A 16,535-nucleotide genomic window follows, 5' to 3' on the forward strand; every position below is an offset into this window, starting at 1 on the left:
AGTAGCAGAGCGATTTAATGTGACGGTTAGCGCAAAAAATTTTGTAAGTTAAGGCGGCGAGCGAAAATACAAAGGTTAGTAGTTATATTCGAATATACAAAGGTTCGTATATTCGAAATCGCCCTGGTTACTACAATAACCGCTGTAATACATGGTAACTAAAGAAAATCAAAGATTCTTATTGGTTTATAAAGTAATGAATGATACAGTCAACAATACACGCATGGTAACGGGTTTTACTGGCTTCAGAAGGTGACTGGCTCGCCTTCGGCTCTCCAGTCATATCCTTCTGTCGCCAGTAAAAACCCTTTTTACCATGCTAGTAATGTTAAATACTATTGTATAATTGATTACAAGTGAGGAACAAATAAAATATTCAACAATACACGCATGGTAACGGGTTTTACTGGCTTCAGAAGGTGACTGGTTCGCCTTCGGCTCTCCAGTCATATCCTTCTGTCGTCAGTAAAAACCCTTTTTCCCATGCTAGTAATGTTAAATAATATTACAACAGCAGACACTTTTGATCACCAACACAAAATTATCGGGAATTTCTCAATCACTAGGGCAATTATACCTGATATATATTTTAAATTTTCTGATGATTGATTAAGACCTAAGAATAATTTTTCCCTATATGTATAGGATTATTTAAGTGGTGGGCTAAAACCCAAACATTTTGGTGTGGTCGTAAAGAGAATTTAAAATGCTTTAAAATCTTATCACTCTGGCCAGGCTACTGAATTTATCACTATTATTTTTAAGACTTATTTTTTGATTTACCAGATTTTTTGGAGTAAACCAAAAAACACAATAGGTATTTAACGTAATTCATTTTGCGAATTGACTTTTTGTTTGTATTGAAAGACATTTTTTTCACCGTTTAATTTTCCTAAAAGACCTAAAGATCACAACATATTTTGTGTTGCAACATTTTATTTAAAATTTCAGAATCGAAAGAGAAACTTCAAGAGAGGGGCCAAATCTGCAACGTTTAATAACAATGCTAATCGTGGAGGAAACAAGGAAGAAATTATTAAAAATTTGAACTTTTTTATTTTCTTGTTTATGTAAATATATACTTTATTTTCTCAACAAGATTCTAGCTAATTATTGCTGAACAAATAAACCTTACAAAAAGGTTTTAGCCGTTCTTAATATGTCATACTTGTCCCTTCCGCAACTTCCTTTGAAATCATCCAGAGACAAATCCACGACGGCAATACCTCCCAAGGATTTAGCCTTCGCGTAGCTCGCCTTGTACCCAGCGGTATCTTTGTCTTCGTAACCGACCCAAAGTCCGCCGTTGTTATTTTCATCGGCGATTCTGAAAGCGTAACTTCCTTTACGTTTGGAATGGTCGGCGATTCTCTTGATTTGGAAGGCCTTCGGGATTTTGGCGTTTTGCGGATCGTTGAGTAAATTACAGATTTCGGGGTAGCTCAGGAGTCCGGCGATTTTGGTATTCGCACCTGGTTCTGCAGGACCATCGACGGTGACAGGAGGAGTGCCGTTGATGTCGGATTCGTCGGTCATAGCCCAGGCGCGACCGTAGGTTGGCAATCCCAAGACAATTTTGTTGCTAGGGGCTCCATTAGACAACCTATCACGAGAGTTATTGTTGTACGAGATGAAGAAACAAAAGAGCGAGTTACTCTACCAGTATTTCACTTGAGCGTCCACATTTTCGTCAGGTTTCCTGTCGACGAGTTCGTAGAGGGGTGCAGGGTAGTCGGCCTCTTTGGGGTTCCTCTCAGGGGTGTAAAAATCGAACGCTTCAAGAGTGACGAACTCCAGATTGGGAGACAAAGCTCTGGGGTCGTAGTAGACTGAAAATTCGAATTCTGGTCAAAGTTCAGAGGAATTTGTACAAATCGTACCGGTGCTGTTCACGTTTGGTAGCACTGTCAGAGTCAGCAAGAGATTCTCAGCTTTGAAGGCGCCTCTAAGCTCGCGTACCAAACTGACGAATTGGTCTCTATGGTCGGCGGCATTTTCGTCAATTACTTTTGTTCCGCCCACTGTCTTTTTGACCGAGTGCCAGATGCTGCCAAGTTTTGATCGAATTTTCTTAGGTTTGTTTTCGGGGAACTCCCAAGCAAGGTCCAGACCGTCAAAGCCGTAAGCTTTGATTAGAGTGTAAGCGGAGTTGACGAAAGATAGTCGGCGGGTGGTGGTTTCCAACTGAAAAATACATCCATTTTGGAGTAAATATGACTGTGAAATTAAGACAAAAATACCAAGTCTCTGTATTTGAGGTTTTTCTCGCTGCCTTCGCCGCCTACATCTGCGTTGCCTCCGACCGACAGAAGAACTTTTAGTTTGGGGAATTTTTTCTTGAGGTCTGTTACTTTCCTGTAGTTGTCTTTGATGACGTCAAATTGTTCGTTAAGTGGGGTCAGTTTGTAAGTTTCTTCGTTGATAGCGGCGTAACCATAGATAAGGTGGGTGCAGGTGTCAAGAGCTGGTTCGATGTCCGTGATTTCGAATTTTGCCTGGGCTGGAAACAAAGTTGAAATTTATTTCTTCTTTCTATTATTTATTGATTAATTATTGATAATTAATGCTTTATCTTCAATGGTAAAACCCATTTTACCACTTATTCTGGGATAATCGTTGCTTACAATTACAGTAAACGTCTGTAAACTTTGCCAAAATCGAAAAGTTGTTTTCTAGGTTAACAACAACACATCGTTGACGTTTCTTTGACGTTTCAACAAAAATTCTGCTGAGTCCGAACTTTCCATTTCCTCCTTTTCGTACCTGTGTGAAATTGTAGCTGCGTTTGGTAAACAACCATAAATTTAAATTCGCTAATAGAATTAACGAACCAAGGCCGGCTAATTTTCCAATGAAACGCCACTCCAATTATGCCTTTAAACGAATAATTGACAATTTACAAAATTTCCAAATAAGTATTCCTGTTGTTGGTTACGTGAAAAATATCTTCTGAAAAATATGCCATGTGACGATAACCTTTTCACAGATAGCGGATCATAAATAAATTCTGTGAAGCTGCATTAAACAAAATAAATAAATCAAACATGGGTCACCTATTATCAATAATCACCACTTGTAGAAAATAAGTTTTTTTTTCCAAGAAATTAAACAATTGATATTTTAAATTGTGTGGTATAGAAACTAGTAAGTGGGCAGCATACATTATCGTGTGTTATTTAGATCGTTTAACATCCACCTCATGATGTAATTTGTGTGCCATTGCTTTTATGCAAAATAGTTATCACTGGATTTGTCATCTTGGCTTATAGTTTCAGTTCACGGTCAAAACGTAATATGACTAATACTCTTTTTGCAAGTCAAGGTGAACTGTAAAACAACTTTCGTGTTCGGCTTTTATTTTCTGAATTACTCACGAAATATCAACGTTCTCAGAAATCGGGTTATAAAAAATGTAAATACGTGTTGTCAACAATACTTTTGTTTACAAGTGGTTTATACATAATATCGTAAAATGAAGAGATTTGTAGATGAAAACTTACCCTGTCTGAAGTGAGACTTGCTGTCATAATAACAGACAATTTTGTTTTCGGCTTTGGTGTAAGCTGCGAAAGCTACTACACCGAGTAGTAAAAGTGGTTTGAAGGAGCCCATCGCTGTTCGCTGTTGGTGCACCACTGACTGAAGGCTCGGTATGAATTTGCAGCTAGATGTTAAGGAATGAAGTCACTTGGCACTGGTTTATTATTGATGATTACTAACACTGTATTGTGTGTTTATTGTTGTGATAATTATCATAATTTAAACATAACAAGACACTTTCTTTCCTCTCACTATTTGGAGTGTCGCCTTAGAATATTTTTTTAACAAAACAAAAATAATTTCGACTTTTTGGAATAGGCAGGATATATTTCACCCGCAAGTTTTCCAATGATAGGACCGGTTTTTTTAAACCAGTTTATTAGTTGTAGCTAATTCCTTTTGACCCACCACTGAACTTCGTCATAACGGCTTTGCTATCAAGTAATAACGCTTAAATAGAAAATCGAACGTCTGCAGTAAACATCCAATGGAAACTAACAGCAGTAGAACAACAACAAACATTTCTGTAAATTTTTTCCCATTGAAAAATTAATAAAGCGAAAATATTTTTCCTGTATACCATTGACCAACAGTTATTTACATTAGAGTACGGTACGGGTATTTTACAGTGCGAAAACTAGGTTTCAGGCACGAGGCGAAGCCGAACGCTGTAAAATACCTACCGTACGACTTTTCGACTGACCAAGGGTTTGCCAACCCGATAGGTTGTATTTTCCCTATTATGATTATGATATGATTATTTATTAGTCAATAAAAATGAAACAAAAAACATTTATCGATAAAATAATACATTTAATGTGTTTATCGTATTATTAACGGTTATGATCACTTTATGTTACACATTTATTGATAATTATGAAGTCCATAATATTCGAATAACTCAGCTTTCTTAGTTACTTATAATACGTTAGTTACTCACAAGTGATAATAATACATTACTTACGCGCTCATAATACGTTAGATACAATGATACGATAAGCTTGAAATATAACTCGAATATTATGCCTCGTCACCTGGCAACGTTCTCGCATATTATAAATCCCACCCGGCGGCACGGCAATTTTGCCGGAGTACATACACTATTACGGATATTACTATCAAGTAATAGTGCAGTGCTTATCAACATAATTACCGGCGTCTCGCCTCCGCATTTTGACTTTGTTGTGTATTATGTTCTGTGTCAATGTTAAGGAATTTCCTCACGATATGACATGAGTATAATAATATACCTTTTTGAATTTCAACTACCAATGTGTTCTCTAAGTCCAAATTTTTGAAATTTTTAAAAAGAGATTGCGGTACTATTCCCGTTGCTGAAATTATAAGTGGTAAAATAGAATTTTTTCAAAACTTCAAAGATTTCTCATAGAAACGGGGAGCTCTAAATATTTATTAATTTTTCTGTTATATGTCTGTGTTATATTATTGGAATTTGGAACAGCTATATCTAAAAGGTATGCTTGCTTTTGTTGTTTATTTAAAATAATAATGTCTGGTCTGTTATGCTGAATGTGAATGTCAGTTAAAACTGTGCGATAAAAAAAAACAACTTTCTGGTTTATAAATGTAATGTGGTTGTGTATCCTTTCATAAATTGAATTTAACAGCTAAATTCATGTGTATAATTTTAGCGAATATATCATGACGTTTCTTATATTCGCTTTGAGTCAAAACGGTGCAAGAAGAAACGATATGTTCAATGGTTTCCCCTTCAGTTCCGCAAATCCTACATTTATCGATGATCGATTATTGTAAACCTCATATGTGTTTTTTATAATTTCTTGTATTGATAACACGATCTTGTATTGCAAATATAAAATCCTCAGTCTCAGGGTGAATATTTGATTTCTTAAGCCATGCATGAGAAGCCTGAATATTAATTTCTGGTTCTTTAAAATATCTCCCATGTAAAGACTTCTGTTTTATATTTGCTATAGTGTCAGGTATATTTGGCTCAACAATATCTGAAATTATAGTATCACTTAAATTTAAAGGTGTGTAACCTTTATCCGCTGAAACCAAAGCATTAAAAAAAGTGTTATCACGAGCTCTATTGAGAAAATAATTTTTTTAGTGAAGCAATTTGATTGTGTTGTAGAATTTCTAGATGTGAAAAACCCCTACCACCATTTTCGCGTGGTAAATTAAATCTTTCAATAGCAGATTTGCGGTGATGTTTACAAAATTTTGTAAAGAGAACTCTAGCTTGAATGTTTATATTCTTTAAATTAGTTTTGGACCATTTTATAACACCAAAAGAATAGGTCAACAATGGAACAGCATATACAGGGTCTCCCAGAACTGGCGGACCAAAATAATACGGTGAATTCATCATCTTCTGGGAATAATAGGAAAAATGTTCAAAAAAATCTATCTTAAATAGTGATTAGGAAAGAAGCAATTTAAACTGACCAATGCTGTTGTTGATGTTAAGTTACCTATTAATTAGTTTTCCTGCTTTATTTGTAACTATGGATACATTTCAAATGATGCATATGCATTGTTAGTTATCCGCATTGTTTGTGCAATGACTGAAGTTTTTAGGTTATAGTATTTTTCAGGTTATAGTATTTCTGCTAGGATGTTCCCTATTGGGAAAACGAACTGCGTACTCCTGAGGAGCAACTGTGGCACTCTCATCACACTGTCCATATAAGACAAGCATATCAAAATATTCTGAAGCGGTAAACATTAACCGTTTTTAGTGACTTGTCAGAATTGTCAGAAATAATTTATTATGACATAATATTCAATTATAATGTCTTTGCAACAATCAAATTTGTTTCGATAGTTACCAATATAATTTTTTAAGGTAATTTTATATCTACACGCGATTGGTCAATTAAAAACGTTCTTATTTTAAAATCCAATGAGGATGAATTTTTTTAAATATTTTTCCTATTATTGCCAGAAGATAATGATTTCACCGTGTTATTTTGGTCCACCAGTTCTGGGAGACCCTGTATATTAACGGCTTTAATTAAATTATTACCGTTTAATTTTGATTTTAAAATAGATCTAATTCTTAAATAAAATTGTTTTTCTAAATTTTCTTTTATAATTGAATTTTGAATATGATTTGATTGATTAATACCTAAATATTTATAAAATTCTCCTTTATTTAAATTTTTAATGATTTCTCATTCTTTAGTTATACAGGGTGGTCCCGATATAACCTGCCAAAAAAATTCTGGGTCATTAGAAGGATCTAACAAGTCCAAAAAACCCCATTTTGTTAGGTCCAAAATAATGGGGATAAATTAACCCCTATCCACACCCATTCGACGCTGCTGGCCACAAAAATACGTACCTACTCAGGAATTAATTGTTGGTGTTTGTAAGTATGACAGTATCTAAGCAACATAGGTACCTGAATCGTTTATGACAAATCTCAAATCTGACAAACTAAATCAAATTAATGACATTTATTGAAAACGCTGTACCTACACTGTGTGCGTTAATTCACCAGCTTATTTAGGTACAAAAGCTGATTTTGTAGACTGAGATGAATGAGTAATAAATAAAGTGGTGTTCCTCAATGTGTAAATAAATGTAGAGGTAGTGTGTGCAAAATTGTGGAAGAACTGTGTAACAAGAGTATCGTCTTAATTGTGGTTAAATAGCCAAAATAATGTATTGAATAAATTTATTATACTTTACATATTCGTACTTTCAACTCTAACTGAGAATATCTACTAACTAATGAAAGGTAAACTAGACTAGAACAATTATTTTATAATAAATGTTCTGTGTGCCTCCCGTTGGCATTTAAGCACATTTGAGTACGCTGGTACCAATTTTAATAAACAGAATTCAGCATTTCTGGGTTTTTACGAATCTGGTTCGCGGCGTCTGTTACGCGTTTCTGGAGTTGGCCTCCTGTATTTATTTCAACTTCGTATACCAAATCTTTCTTGTGGTCCCAAAAATTAAAATCCAGAGGGGTTAAATGGAGGATCGGGGACGCCATCGTATTGGAATCAGTCAGAACCAACCTCACATAAATGCGGATGTAGCTCCACAAAAGTACAACGGGACGGAAGGACTCCTTCAGGAAAACGCTCGCCGTATGGTCGCCTTGCCGGTCTTGAATTACCACGTGTTTCGCCATAGAGTAAATGCAAATCGGCGTATTCTTGTTTTGTGAATTTCATAACCTTTTGAAGGATTCGAAAATTTAAAATTAAACTTGACAAATGTCATAGGTGTTGCAGGTACCGTTGCTAAAGAAATTGCAGCCAAGTAACCAGAATTACCTTTTTAAAACCGATTAACTCATTAGCGTACAGCAAATTTTGACCAAATTTTCAATTATTTTTATCTCGAAAACGAAAAGACTTTTATTAGAAACTTTTTTTGTGTATGAGTTCTACTCATCGTCACCTATTACTGGATTTCTTTTGGCAGGTTATATCGGGACCACCCTGTATATTCTAAATTTTCGTAATGACCGCGACATATTGATTGCGTTTTACACTTATCAATATCATAATATTCTCGTTATATTAGTAGCTATTTTAGAATGTGCGTCTCTAATAGGTTTGTTATTGTATTCAATTTGGAGTTGTTTATGGCTATCCATTAAAGCACTTGTGGTTTAATAGATCTCTAAGAAATTTTTTATCAATATTTCAGTGTATTATTGTCATTTACACCAACTCTTTCGTGTCTTTACGCTCGTTTCACTCGCGTTTTAAACTGGTCCACTCATGCCAAAAAAAAGCCCAATTTACACACGAACTCGTTAAATAAATTACTATTAAATCAATGTTATAAGTTATCACAAAAACTCGAGCATTGCAGGTTTCACATTTAAAATAAATACACCTCTTCAAGTGATTACTTGGTGTTGGTGTGCGATGTTCTTGTAGAATCTATCACGCGCATGTGAATTAGTTTCCATAAATTTTTGCTCGCTTTTCACTCATACTTTTGTTATTCTTGGGAAATAATTCCATCGTGCCGTCCATCCTTCTTTAATTTTCCGTGATTTTAATAGCAGACGAGAGACGTCCGGAGATAATCCTGCGTAATCTTCATCACCGTCCTCAAGCCAAAGTTAGTCGTCTGCGACTCGTGCTTAGATCCATAACCACAAAAGCATTCGCGAGCTTGGACTAATTTTCGGAAATAATTGATACATTAGAGACATTATAAACTAGGCAAAAATGAATAGGGAATTCCACAATTTTTCTTGGAAAGCAAAATAATTGCCCCAATCCTCCCACGTATCCTTAAACACTGGATAAATTTAAAATGTTACAAGTACTTGCAACATTACATTTAATGTGTAGATTAATATATTACAAATTTTAAACGGTGTTTATAAAAAATTCAAAAAAGGAAAAATTCCCTATTCATTTTTGCCTAGTTTAATTGATATGTAGGTAATTATGTGAAGCAATAACATCCCCCAAACTTCAGTCCAACTTGACTACTGGCCGTCCACCATGCTTCTACTCTTACTCAATTAGGTAATGTTTGTTATTATTAGGAGACCAGCAGATAATAGCTATTAATATTGTACGAACTCATTAAAATATGTAGGACAGAAATGCAATAAACCTTTTTGTTTTTGAATAATCATCATGTTTATTGATGACCGATACGAAGTAATTGCTTATTACACATAAAACTTATAGATATCAGTGCTTTGCACCAAAATCCTCTCGCTCTAAATAGTAGGTGGTCTTTGTGGAATTTGCTGCGTTGAATTCAAACCTAGAAGCGAAATAACTTTATCAAAAGCCATTTTTGCAGGGTTGCAAATTTTGTGAAAAATGCTATTTTCCGTTCCTAGTGGATAGTACTGTAATTATTAACGTGTTTTTCATTGGATAACAGAATTCATTAACACACGGCCCGTTGAATAATAATTTCAAAACTCACTGCAAATATCATAGCAACTAGTTTATAAAGTCCAATCGTAAATTTTAATACAATGGTGTCAATGGTATACTATCCATTTACTAAACTCCCGCACTGTCAAAGTGTTTGCAAGTTGTCGTTCTGAGACTAGTAATTTTTAATTTACCGTTGGCGCAAAAATTTGAAACTTCAAATTTGAAGTTAAGCTTAATAAATTCGCTTTCTTTCATTCAAAATGTTACTTACACGACATGGCTGAACAAGAAGAAAATACGAAATGTAAAAGAATACTGTTAACGGCCAGAGAGAACCAGGGTACTGTTAATTATTGTTTGGAAAGAAGAGAATTAATATAACCAAACTTTTCTTGTTGACGTTCTTATAACTAGATTTTGTGTACAGGCAATTGAAAAGGTATGTACCATAGGTACACTCTAAAAAAAATCAAAAATTTGCCACTGACAGTGCGGGAGTTTGATAAACGGATAGTAGTTTCTCCAGCGAGAGATTGGTTGACATAAAAATCACTAAATTCTACTTCCCACTATGCATCTCGCTTTGGCATGTGCGATTAGAGCAAGACGCGAGTTGTACTTTTATTCCATTACCGACGTCAAATTTTTAGGTTAGGTTTTAACTACATTTGTGATCATTTCGTTTAATGTTGCTTGAAATTTCTGCCATATGATGCCAAGGAAAAGCTACGCAACTCTTTCTTGAACAGCAGTCACTGGCAGAAGTGGATCATTATTATCTCATTCCCGTGTAAAATACATTAACAAATTTCTTATTAGCGTGTAAGGGCATTGACCTTAAAAAAAAGAAAGACAGTCCAAACCTGGTTGTTTAGTGTTGTCTTCAAGAACTTTTAATATATTTTACCTATTAGTTGATAAATAGTTGAACTGTTTTTTGAAAAACAAATTGAAAACGGAGGAATGAATTTGCAGAAAAATCATGAAAGCACGAAAGAACACAACTCAAAATCTCAAAAATTGAAATTTGTAATGATATTTGTCTCAAGATGCCAATATAAATTTTCAAATATTGGTAGCACCATGCACTGCTGTCAAATGTCGAAAGCAGACGCAGGTCATGTCGACTTCTTGATTCGGACTAAGCTCATCGGACTATAATAAAAAAAATGGACTATAGCCGTCATTATCCGCTCGTTCAATAATATTATACTCTTTTGAGAAAATTAAGCTGTGTTTATTTAAAAGATTTATTATTTATGCCTGTGAGAGTAGTACAAAATTTTACAACCAACACCTTTCAGATCCTTTGGTCGCCCATGCGGTGAATATGAAAGAGAAATATAACAACATGAACCTTTTGCATATGTCTTTAAAAATCCCATTTCTCTGTTGTCATTTGGATTTCTTTCCTAAGAACTTAGGAGCTGTCTTAGGTGGGCACGGGAAGAGTGTCACAACTAAAGTGCAGTGAAACTATGCTTGCAGATTTCTGTTGACCAATTTGTCATCACCAGAAAACTTTTTTTGTGCCCTCATCGCGCCATTTTGTCTTCAAAAATTATTTTCCTTTGGAAAACGAGGCGAAACCCGAAGAAACTCTCCCGTGGACCGTGAGCGATGTAGCAGTAATAGTGGCCGAAATAACAATCTCCCTTCGCTCCCCCTTTTGTTTTTTTTTTTCACTAGGAATGCTTTCTTTTGTGTCGAGGACTCAAGGAACAGCTTAAGTAGGTTCAATTATCTCACCAATAGACCAAGTAAAGTAGTTTTAACTTTGTAAGACATGAGCTGCAGAATAAATAATTTAATCATTTTATTTGCAAGTTTTAATAATTATTTTAAAATCGCAACATCGTTTTAGAACCTTAAAAAAATCGTACATCCCAAAGAATGTGCAATTATTGCTTTTACTTTTTTTCGGAAGTGTACTTTCACCATAAATCACGAATGTGGGCATCATTATAAAAACTTGAACAATATATTCGTATAAAATTTTATTGTCAGGATTTTAATATCACGGTTTGGTTAACGTCATACAATTAAGAATCGGACAAAGGAATTCGTTTGCAATTACAGGCGAAACTTAGCGGCACGTAGAATGGGAAATTTATCGCCAGTGCAGAGTCCTCTGAAGTCATCCAGTGTGATATCCACAATGGCAATACCACCCAGTCCTTTAGCTTTGGCATAAGACGCTTTATTTCCCGCGGTGTCGGGATCTTCGTATCCGACCCAGATGCCTCCTTCTTCGTTATCGTCGGGCACGCGGAAGGCAAAAGTACCTGACAAAAAACATTTATCACAATTTTTAAAATAACTTATTTCAACTTGTTAATTATGACTACATCGGAGATTCAAGCGGACAGTTTGAAAAAGCATTGTTAATTCTCAACATACCATATCTGTTAGTTACATCACTTCTCTGCCACTCCTCTGTAAAAAAAGTCCCGTCACCAACAATGGTACAGTGGGACAATCACACGTTTGCTCAAATCTTATTACCTTTCCTTTTCGACGGATCTCCCATCTTCCTCAGATGTTTTCCTGCAGAAGTTTGTAACTTCTGAGGGTTAGCAAGCTTCACGCACACTTCAGGATAACTCAAGAGTCCTTCTTCCTTGCTGTAGGGTCCTTCAGGAGCTGGACCGTCGATGGACAGCGGTGGGACGCCGCTAATCGACGAATCTCCGTCCATTTTCCAGGCGCGACCGTAGGCGGGGATTCCCAGAATCAGCTTGTTGTTGGGTGCGCCCTTTTGCAACCTACCAAGACAAATAAAACGTCTTAGACAACAGAATCTTCCTGGAAATAGAGTTTGTACCAGTATCTGACTTGGTAGTCCGCATTTTCGTCGAATTTCCTGTCGATTAATTCGTAGAGGGGTGCAGGGTAGTCAGCTTCTTTGGGGTTGCGTTTGGGGGTGTAGAAGTCGAAAGCTTGGAGGGTGATGAAATCTAGGTTAGGAGAGAGGGCCCGTGGGTCGTAATAAACTGGAAGAAAAGTTTGCCAAAATTTTTCCCAACAATTCGCACATTTAAATATTTTAGCAAATAATGTTTGGTGTTTATTTTGTTAGTAAAAAGAGATGATGTATTTACCAGAGCTGTTAACGTTGGGAAGGACGGACAATGTTAACAAAAGCCCATCATGGCGGAACGTGTTTCTTATTTCACGCACGAACGCCGTAAATTGTTCTTTGTGTTCTTCGGCCTTCTCATCAACCACAGACTCACCAACGATCTTGTGCTTCAAATTACTGAAGAAAGAACCTGAAATTTTTTTGTAGCACCAATTACGAACCAATCTTCTTTGACCTTACTTATTTTCCCGCGAATCTTCTTCGGTTTAGTTTCCGGGAATTCCCAGGCCAGATCCAAGCCATCGAAGCCGAAGTTTTTAACAAGAGAGTGTGCAGAATTCACGAACGCCAGACGATGTTCGACAGATTCGAGCTGCGAAAGAACTTTTTCTAAATCTCGTTCTAAAAAGCGTCAACAGAAACTCACGATGGTCCTGTACTTGATGTTGCCGTCGTCACCGTGGTCTTCGTTTCCACCGACTGACAGAAGCACTCTCAATCCTGGGAATCTCCTCTTGAGGGCGGTGATGTGACGGTAGTTGTCTCTGGTTACGTCGAAGAGTTCGTTGAGAGGTACAGCTTTGTAGGAGTCTGCACTGATCCCAGCGTAGCCGTAAATCAAGTGCGTGCAGAAGGATAAAGAGGGGTCGATGAAGTTGATGTCGAATTTTCCTTGTCCTAAAAATAATTAAGCCCTCAGGAAAATGACACATTGCAAAATATTGCTACAAAATTAAATACAATCCAGTTACTCCACGTTTTAAGGTTGGAGCTGACAGATCAAGCTTCACGCCGAACTTAGCTCAGACATCATTTCGGTTTCACACGTTTCCAGAAATAATTCTACGAAATGAAAAGTGTCAACTCGTATTGTAGAAGGAATAACACAACACGTCTGCGTTGCGCAACAGTGTTTGTCATGCGTGATTAAATTATTATGTTCAAGAACGTCATGTAAATTCAAGAGAACTGATTGATAAAATTGTGATGACCTCCGTGCAGGTTATGTACATTAATCTCTCGGAATAAAAATACCAAATAAGCAAGTACTTCATAATGAAATATACTAAATAACATCACATGCCAATTCTAGAAATTCTATTTGGAGTTTTGGAAATGTACTACAACAACAGAATATCACACGAAATTTGCAGCAATTAGTTTAGATATTAATTAAAATAATTGTTATCGTTGTTATTATTTCGAGGTCGCAACGCTCTGTTTATTAGATTTCCATGTTCAAGGTAATCTCGTTTTAAAAGATTGTCACTAGAATAGTTTTTATGGTCATTAATTATTAGAAATAGATGTTTTACTTGCACATAAATCAGATTATCTGTTGAGTAATTGAGTTGAGTAAAAATTATGCATTTTCTAGAATCTAGATATTTGTTCTTATTTTTTGAAGGCGACGTGCTGAAGAGGTCCATTAATGGATGTTGCGTAACAAAGTAATTCTTGCGGTATACTCATTTGAACCTTGAAGCTGACCGAATTAATAAGATCATTATACATACTCGTATAAGAAGAATGAAATTATCTTAATGTACCTACCTAAATAAAACGCAAAAACATTTTTTATATCATAATTATGCGTTTTAGTCTGGCATTCTGTTTTTTTATATTACCACAATTACACTTTAATGATTTCAATAAATTTGGTAACATTTTTATAATTACAGTAATTAGAATGCTGAATGAAACAACACCTACTTTCATTTGTTAGATCTTTTGAGAAAATTAAAAAATAAAATAAAAAGACCTATTTTGAAATTTATTTTATCTTACAGGTGGAGTTTTTGAGCTACCTTAGACCATTGTTTTCGGTGATAGAAGTCAAATTTGAATCACAAGTGAGATAAAGTACTCACTAGTGAGTAAATTTGACAGCTGCCATTTAACTTGACATAAAGTACTCACAAGTGACTAAATTTGACAGCTGTCATTTTACTTGAATGAAACTTCATTTCTTGGATTTTTTGCAATAGTTGCACCTGTAAGATAAAACGTCGTATATCACACGTGATCTAAATGCCATTATAAAACTCGTGAGAAGTGTCCCACTCGTGCGCAAGCGCACTCGTCGGTCAAAATTCTCACTCTTGTATAATGATGCATTTCTATCACTTATAATATAATATACTATAAGACTAGACTTGTAAAAATGTTGAAATTATTTTTATCGGTCAAAAATCGCACCTTTATGTATCTCTATAGAAACGGTTGAAGCGGCTTTTTTTTGTAACCGGACTAGAAACACTTCAAATCCTAGAAGTTGAAATGTCTACAGGCGACTCGACCGAGCCAAATGTAAGGTCATTTGAAGCATTTCTCACGATTTATCAATAATTACTGCAACAAAATAAAGTAAATGAGTTCACGTCCGTTTTTTTTTATCCGTTTAAAGATAAAGTAGTGTTTATCATTCAGAGTAGAAGGTCTTTTTGTGCTTCGCCCTCGAATTCGTCTCGGTCTTCAATCTCTGGGCTAGCACAAAAAGACTCACCTCTACTCTTAATGATATAATCTATTATTTTTAAGTAATCAAATTTCGAATAAAAACAAAAAATGTATTTAGAGTTTTAGTGTAATTTATTAAGATTTTCCATTTCTGAAATTTCAGTGGAAAGTTATTTAAGCAACAGACATTTTGCATTTTTTGGATCAAAACTTTTTCCCTATAAAAACTATTTTTTTGTTCTACACTGTCAGAATTTGAGAATTTTCTCCTATGTGAACGGATTTTGATAAATGTCACAACTTGTCAAAACGAAACGTCAAGCTAATTTTAAAGATTTTAAGCGATTTGGAGCCTTTAAGGGGCTCGTCGAACAAAAAAACGTTGTATTCAACTCGTTCGTGTGTAAATTGGGCCTTTTTTGGTACTCGTGGGCCTTTAAAACTCTCGTTTCAGTCGCGTTTTAAAATGGCCCACGCGTGCCAAAAAAGGCCAAATTTACACACAAACTCGTCAAATAAACTACTATTGGTGCAATGCCAGTCTTTCTATTCTGTTTTAACGATCAAAATAGGATATTTAAAATTTAGAAATCACTTGTGTTAGATTAAAACGAAGTGAAATTTAAATTACCATATTCTAAAATTTACCATCTCACTTCTTAACACATTTCAATACTAACAACGTGGGTGGGTAGACATGCATTTGCAAAATAAGATGATGTCATATTCACTTTTGTTTTTATTGAAAGTAGACGTTGGTTGTGACTTATTTTGAATTTATTAAACTTGAAGCCTGAAGGCGAACTACAGCACAATAAAATGTAATCTAAAACAATCAAATCACATTCAAATAATATTGAAGAGAGTATTAAAATGTTTGGGAAACATTATACGTATTTAGTACAAAAACATGTTCCTGATAAGTGCAAAATTTTCCAAAAAAATTACCTTGACTGCAGCAAAACATACTTACCTATAAAAACCAGATATAAAAGAACTCTTTTATTTTCTCACCACAATGGTTTTGATAAATTTTAACACACATTTGCAGGTTGAACAAATAAAAATTATCGATGACTAATATTTGATAAACATTTTTAAATGTCTTGCCTTTGATTGACAAAATTTGTTGCGAGTAAGAATTTTTGTGAAGAGGTCAAAACTTACCCTCTCTGAAGTGAGACTTGCTGTTGTAGTAGCACACGACTTTATCGCTTGCGGCCACGTACGCAGCCAGTGCCAAAAGGGTGCAAATCAAAATTTTCATGGTGCCCACGTTCGTCTCGCGTTAATTGTTCGACAGTTCACAAGACACTACTCGTATACTCTTGCTTTGCTCTTTTTTAGAATTTCACACCAGAAGCGTCATCGCTGTGTAGAGAGGGAAGGGACTTGGGTGCAAAGTTGTTGCATTGAACAAAACTGTTATCGTTTGTTTAGGACTAATGTTCTGAGAAGAAAACGATTTTAATTGTTCAAGTGAAACACCGTCGATAATTTTACCGTTTATTGTTGTTGTTGCAGTGCGGAATTGGATAATTCAATGATTTGCATAAGTAATTTGATGTTTCCTTTTTGGCTTGGTTCGG

The 16,535-nt window shown here is 35.3% G+C and overlaps 1 protein-coding gene across 1 annotated transcript; it reads right to left on the bottom strand.

The window, feature by feature from the left end:
* Positions 1 to 1,033: 1,033 nt before the first annotated feature.
* LOC138130398 (probable chitinase 10) lies at positions 1,034 to 16,281 on the bottom strand. The gene is made up of 13 exons (XM_069046842.1): positions 16,114 to 16,281; positions 12,914 to 13,164; positions 12,727 to 12,859; positions 12,506 to 12,676; positions 12,229 to 12,397; positions 11,910 to 12,169; positions 11,805 to 11,840; positions 11,482 to 11,689; positions 3,501 to 3,685; positions 2,241 to 2,500; positions 1,881 to 2,184; positions 1,661 to 1,829; positions 1,034 to 1,603 (listed from the first exon to the last, which is right to left on the bottom strand). The coding sequence occupies exons 1-13, from the start codon at positions 16,211 to 16,213 to the stop codon at positions 1,132 to 1,134; spliced, it is 2,718 nt and encodes a 905-aa protein (XP_068902943.1). The 5' UTR covers positions 16,214 to 16,281; the 3' UTR covers positions 1,034 to 1,131.
* Between the last annotated feature and the right edge of the window lie 254 nt (positions 16,282 to 16,535).

Source organism: Tenebrio molitor, chromosome 5, assembly GCF_963966145.1.
Source record: "Tenebrio molitor chromosome 5, icTenMoli1.1, whole genome shotgun sequence".
Lineage (NCBI taxonomy): Eukaryota > Metazoa > Arthropoda > Insecta > Coleoptera > Tenebrionidae > Tenebrio > Tenebrio molitor.